This window comes from Papilio polytes, unplaced genomic scaffold (assembly GCF_000836215.1).
Source record: "Papilio polytes unplaced genomic scaffold, Ppol_1.0 DF823923.1, whole genome shotgun sequence".
Lineage (NCBI taxonomy): Eukaryota > Metazoa > Arthropoda > Insecta > Lepidoptera > Papilionidae > Papilio > Papilio polytes.
Window position 1 is genome coordinate 5316036 of NW_013525281.1, and position 6484 is coordinate 5322519.

General features: G+C 32.5%; 1 protein-coding gene across 1 annotated transcript in view; it reads left to right on the plus strand.

The window, feature by feature from the left end:
- LOC106102128 (sodium channel protein 60E) overlaps positions 1–4355 on the plus strand; it is a 22389-nt gene extending 18034 nt beyond the window's left edge. The window contains exons 27-30 of the mRNA XM_013281537.1: positions 1–53; positions 116–129; positions 200–308; positions 1735–4355. The exon at positions 1–53 is cut by the window's left edge and continues 81 nt beyond it. Of these exons, the coding sequence (XP_013136991.1) occupies positions 1–53; positions 116–129; positions 200–308; positions 1735–1937 (379 nt within the window). The 3' untranslated portion in view covers positions 1938–4355. The remainder of the gene's footprint in view (positions 54–115; positions 130–199; positions 309–1734) is intronic.
- The last annotated feature ends 2129 nt before the right edge of the window (positions 4356–6484 follow it).

A 6484-nucleotide genomic window follows, 5' to 3' on the forward strand; every position in this document is an offset into this window, starting at 1 on the left:
GGTATGGTTGTATTCTAGGTTTTTAAATATTTCTCGCACTTTCACTATCGAAAGCGATTTACAGTTGAGCTGGAACAAATTGTAGAATCATGATCTCTGATATACAATGCTATAGTCGGCATAATTAATGTATCTTAATGGAGTAACCTATTAAGATTTGTCTATAGTCCGAATATTTCACCTTTCTTATGTACTCTAGCCGAGTGGGTCGGATGGAGCTCCTCCGCGTCGAAGGTCAGCATACGGTTTGCCTCTGTTTCTTCGTCATCAGGACGCGGTGGACGAAGACTCAGGCCCGAAACGCGCAGGTTCATATGTAATGTTTTGCTTTCTGTGTCTCTTCCGATAGTAGCTAGATGTGTTTGCGAACCGAAGCTTTTCAATAAGTTGCATTATTAAAAAGTCTACATGTAACTCATCTCCTAATTTAAAACCATTATTACCGATAATTTTAATTCCATCGTGCCTTATTACGAGTCTCTCATATAACTATTATTTGTATTCAATTGCCCTTAGTAAAAAGATTAATAAGAACATCAAAACATATTCATTTCCGTATTTGAAAAATAAAAAAGCAAATAAACCAAGATATCTAAAAAGAAACCGAGAACAAATCTAAGATTAAGTAATTCGACATCTTTGAGAAGACAATTCGGACGTCAAAAATGTCTTCAGGCTACTTAGTGGAAAGCTTCTCATGAATAAATTCATTTGTTCTGTCAACGAAATGAGAATGTTCACTTTGTTGTTGGCCGTTGTTCAAATGGATTTATCTTGTCCAGAACCCGCTAGTGTCCCCAAAATTTTGTATCGACTGTATCGTCTTGTGCGTTATCTAATTTGACGTGTTGAATGTTCCAGGTTTCTGTGTTTTGTGCTTTGCATGTTAATCATAACGATGAATTCGAGTTACATTTTTAACATAGTTAAATTCTTTAATACGCATGATCAAATTAGCAGCTGTCAAACGTGTGCTGCATGATTTTGTTACATTTTACTAAGAGCTATAGTTAGTTCTATTAGGTAGATATATTTTGGTAAGTGATTCTTTCTGACTATTATCTAATCTGCCATATCCCAGAAAAACAAATTGACCGCAGAGTAAAGGAGGACCGTCAACCGCCGGCTCTGTTTCTTAGTGAGTGGTCCTCGAATTTTATTCTCTATCTCTCTGTATCTACTTATCTAATTGCTTCTTATTATGAGCTCTTGATTTATTTGAATCTACTTTTAATGTTATCCCAGTTTTCTTTTTGTGTATTTCTTTTGTTATTGTAATTACAATATATGGACAATTACTACACTTAGCTGATTTAAAAACTATTCTAGTCGTTTTAAGTTTTATATCATGGTAAAACACTTCGTAGATGTAATGTTAATTGTAGAGTACATTTTAATAGGAATGTGGTACAAAAACTTCCGTAGTTTTTCTTCCATTTTTAATAATTAGTAACTATATTCTTGACATAATGTTTTTTCTTATTCTCTTCACCAACGTCACAATAAATTAATTTTCAAAATAAAAATAAACACATAAATTCTTTTGAACAATTCACAATCAGCAAAAATTGTTAAAACAAGCCTTTATTTAAATTTTATAATGGACACTATTTTCAAAACGCCTACTTACACGAAATATGATTATTTTTGATTTGCTCATATCGATGTTGCTTGTATGCAATGCAAAGTATTTTAATAAAAACTTGACGTAACTAAAATTGTTACATGTTATAGGTTCACTTCGCTTGATGTCACGTCGCAATTCTGCAAGGAGGGCAACGACGCCCTTACGAGCTCGGACCCCCTCCCCGAAGGCCAACAGTTCTGTCAGCATCCTGGTGACGGAGGCCTCTCCTGACACAGCCCCGCCCCCTACAGCTCCCCCTACTGTCGTCAGAGTCCTCGTGCATCGAGAAAGTGACGAACAACCTAGCTGATCGAAAACAAATGAGCCCGAAGAAAAGGCTCCCACTAGTTAAATAGTCTTAGATAATTGAGTGAGAAAGTTTTAAAACTCGAAAATTGTGTTCACACATTCGAATACGTGATATGTTGTTTTTTAATAGAGAATTTGTAACCTAGAAAGAACTAGTTTTAACAATAGCCGGGTTTATCAAATTGTCTGATATTTTGTTTTTAAATTTATCTTCTTATAAAAATTAAATACGAGATAATAAATTATTATAAAATAAAATATAATAATATTTAATACATTACGTACGCGATTGAACCACGCTTCGAGTATCGTGTTAGATTTATTTCCAGCTTAGAGCTAAATTAGCGAAATTGTTCGGTTTAAAATATACGCTTGTATTTAAATTCGATATTTAAACGTTTTATATAAATAGATAGTGTTTGTTAATTACTTTGACTTGTAAATATTGTTACATAATTATAGAATTCGTAATGCAATTTAATTACGCAGATTTTAGGGCTAGTGATCCGCTAGATATTTTATAGAAACGCCAATGTTCCTTTAATTTTAAATTAAGATGATTACGTTTTAAAATGATAAAATAGATAAGCAATATACACGGAAATAACATTATTAATGCCGTTTTCGAATTAATTAAATTTGGTGGAATAAGAGAGTTGCCACACGAGCGCCGCGACTGATACTTTCGCCAGTGTGACATACTACTAAATGCGATTATACAAACACATTGTCAGTAAGATGTATAACAATAGAGTTTAACTTTCATAATATACAAACAGAAATTTGTACTACGAATAGCAGTTGCCCTGTTTGGTATGATGAAATTACGTGATGCTCCGTCGTTCGTGTGGCATTTCCCTTACGAATAATTTATGCATAGAAGTGTCATGCAAAGAATGCTAAATGTTTTTGTCAGGCGCTAATATTTTAATTTTTGGTATAAGAATATAAATATTATGGGCCAACCAAAGCATTTTAATGTTGTATGACACTTCTAAGCTAATATCACAAAATAATCATTTTCTGATATGAATAGAAATATAAATTCAAGTTACATTTCTGTGTATTATGACTCATATATACGATCATGTTAACAAAGTCGATTATTTTAAGAATATTTAATTTTATAAAGTTCAATATTGGGTATTACTTAATAATATTCTTTTCGTTAAGTATCAGTCATGAATTATGACAGTCAACTAGCATAAAAATAAGTAATTTTACCATTGAGCCGCACAAACCGATTTATAAGTTTAAATTTTAATAAGTAACATATTTAGCGTTAAAATGTTACATCGTAAAAGACAATATTCATGTTTAGAATAATAGTAACAGTTTTATGCATTGGCTTTTTGGCCAAGGCAAGTATTTTAAAAACTCCATCATTAAATATTCTAATCTTCTTAAAATCTCGCATGAAACATTTTAATGAACTTATTTTGTACTTTACTACCGAAAATCAATTATCTAGTCAACTCATAGATAATCTTTATCGACTTAATATCGAATTGTTAGTTTTTAAGTTATTCCCGTCAATTTACCAAATTGTAATACGTCAAGGATATTTGACTCGGTGGGGTTAAGTTAAACCTAGTTATGACAGCACACCAATGCCCCTTTAAACTCGAAAAAACTATCAAAAAGTCTTATTAGTACTGAAGCTCTCTGATTTTTTATCCCATATCCTATAACCATGTAGTTTTTACATATTTTCTGACAGAACTAACTACAACAGCGCTAACCTGACCGGCTCAGATATCCTTGTTCGACTATAAGTGTCCCCGCACACTACAGACTTTGAGTCCACCGATTGTTACGTCGTGCGATTGATTAGTATGACCATGTATGGAAGTGCGCACATTACGCTGATTTTTATATAGCATGATCCGATCAAACTGTCGGCCGATAAAAAGTCTAGTCTGCAGGGCTCTAATATTCAATTAGACTTGCTATGTAGATTATATAGTTCTTAATAAGGACCAATAAATTTATAAGCTCTACCAAACATTATAAGCACCATTTCCGATATCATGTTAGAGTTTTCAATAATATTTTTACTTTAAAATTGACACAGCCGAGAGATATTTAGGTCACCTTACATCACGCCGAAAGCTTGGAAATATTCACTTTTAAAAACCTTTTACATCATTCTATTTATTTTGTTGACACATCGCTCGACTTTGTACAAAGCAACCTTTCTTTCTCACATTTTTAAGTAGAAATACAATTTAATAGATCAATTTTAAAAGTTGTAATGTACGATGTACATTTGAATTATCGTAGAGAGATAACAGAGAGAGGTTCTTAAGCATGGTACATGCGTAGATTTATTAATAAACTTATAAATAATTGTAAAATATGTAAATAAGAAACTTTTAAGTGAGACATGCGAAATATGGTTTTCTTCTAAGGTACAAAATAAAAATTAACCATGTTGAAAATTATGATTAAATGAAAAATACAATAACATCTTGTTTTATTTATCTAACTAGCTGTTCCCGTGCGGCATCCGCGTGAAATTATATAAACTTTATTTCATTATGTACATTTGTGATATGTCAAAGTCTCATGGTCTCTTTCCCATATTAGGGTTTTTATCCAATTTATTTACCCCCTAAGTTTAATAGCGTGAAAATATGTAGCCTAAAGCGTGACGTAAGTATAAGGCTTTTCATTAAAAGAAGAATTATTCAAAAACATGCTTTCTGACATCTTTCAATTGCTGACATCTTAGGCAACAAAGAAGTGTGTGTTTACGCTTTATTATTATTTATCTAATAGAAAAAACAAACGAAATAGTTTACTTCTTACGTTAAGATCACTCTTAAACATTGTCAAAAATAATTGCATTTAAACAAACAGAGAAAAAAGAGTAGATAAGAAGTAAGAGAGTAAGAGAAACAAGGATGAAAGAGGGCAAACTGTAAGTTAATCTATTTAGTTTGCAATCAAAAAATTACCTGTCACTCTTACTAAATACTTTACTTAACAAATGCAAAAGATTATCTGCATGGAGGGATGGATGTTCACATTTGTACCGATTTATTCTGAATTCGCTAAGCTACTCATATTTCTGTTTAATTAAACAAATCAATTCAGACTTAAAAATACAACAATTTCATATAATCTTTAAGTTAATCACTAAATAGTTTTCTACTAAGTACGTCATATAAAAGCAATCCAAGCCACACTTGTACAGCGATGATAAATTCAAAGCCAAGTAATTAGGCAAGCGTTCTATATAAAGGCCTATTTGCTTAGGACTCTTTGTTCGACCCTGCGGGCTCACTCTTGTAATACCTTCAAACTTTGTTTTTCATCACTTGAACGCCCTTTGCATTACACAACCTTTTGACTAAAACCTAATCATGACTATGAATACGGGCAACTACAGCGTCTGGACTATAGATAAATGATACAATCTTACTAATATTATAAATGCGAAAGTTTAGATGGATGGATGAATGTTTGTTAGCGTTTGTAGCCTAAACGGCTAAACGGATCTCCATGAAATTTGGCAGAGATTAAGAGTATAGTCTGGAAGAACACATATGCTACTTTTTATCCCGGGAATAATTACGGTTCCCGTGGGAATTATTAATTTAGTTTTTTAATGTTTACTCGATCATTTTGCAATGGTTCAATATTAAAATTTGGCACAGATATAAAACAAAGTCGGGAGTACATATGGGTAAGCTTCATCCCCGATAAATGTCCGGTTCCCGAGGGATACGTAGCTCTTTGTAATTTATGTAGTTTGTAGCTTTTCTAATACCACGCGGTCGCGGGCAACAACTCGTAATAATAAAAAAAACTACGTAATAAATATTATGAAAATTATTATAAGAACACTCTCTTTATAAATAGGCCCGGATGTACTTACCAGGCACTCGATATCCACATTCCAGCTTCAAACAACAGGTTATCTATCAAAGCCTACGCCGGAAGCAACACCGGCGCTTCCTTCAGACAAGAGAAGATACAATGTAAATAAACGCTAGTAATATTTTATTGTATTTGAATAAGGGTAGTGTGCACTTCAGGTAGGCCCCTAGTATAGACGATAACTGAGGACCTAGCACGAAAATTTATTAGTATTTATAACGTCATCGAGAAAAATTGTATGTGATTAGTCAACCTAATATGCGTATTTGCGCTGCGTTTATTTACATTCTTTATCTTAAAAAAAAATATTGATGTTAAAACTAATACTTTCTCGCAAATATTCGTGCTATGTCCTAAGTTATCGTATTGCATAACAATCTGTAATTCAATTGCCTTAACAATTAATCCTTCTCTTTATAAAACCAAAATCATTTACTACCGTAGATTTAATCTGAAATATCTTCAACACAGTTCCTTGTAATTTTTCATCAAAATGAAGTCGTCGCGAAATGTTTGCGTTAGAAATTCAAGCACGAAATCCTCGTATGACAATTGATATAGCACCCTTTAACGTTAATACTGCAACGTGCTCGTTTTGGAATGAATAATCTTATTCCTAACCGGTCTCAACATTAATGATACCATATCTATGAAAAATAAAAC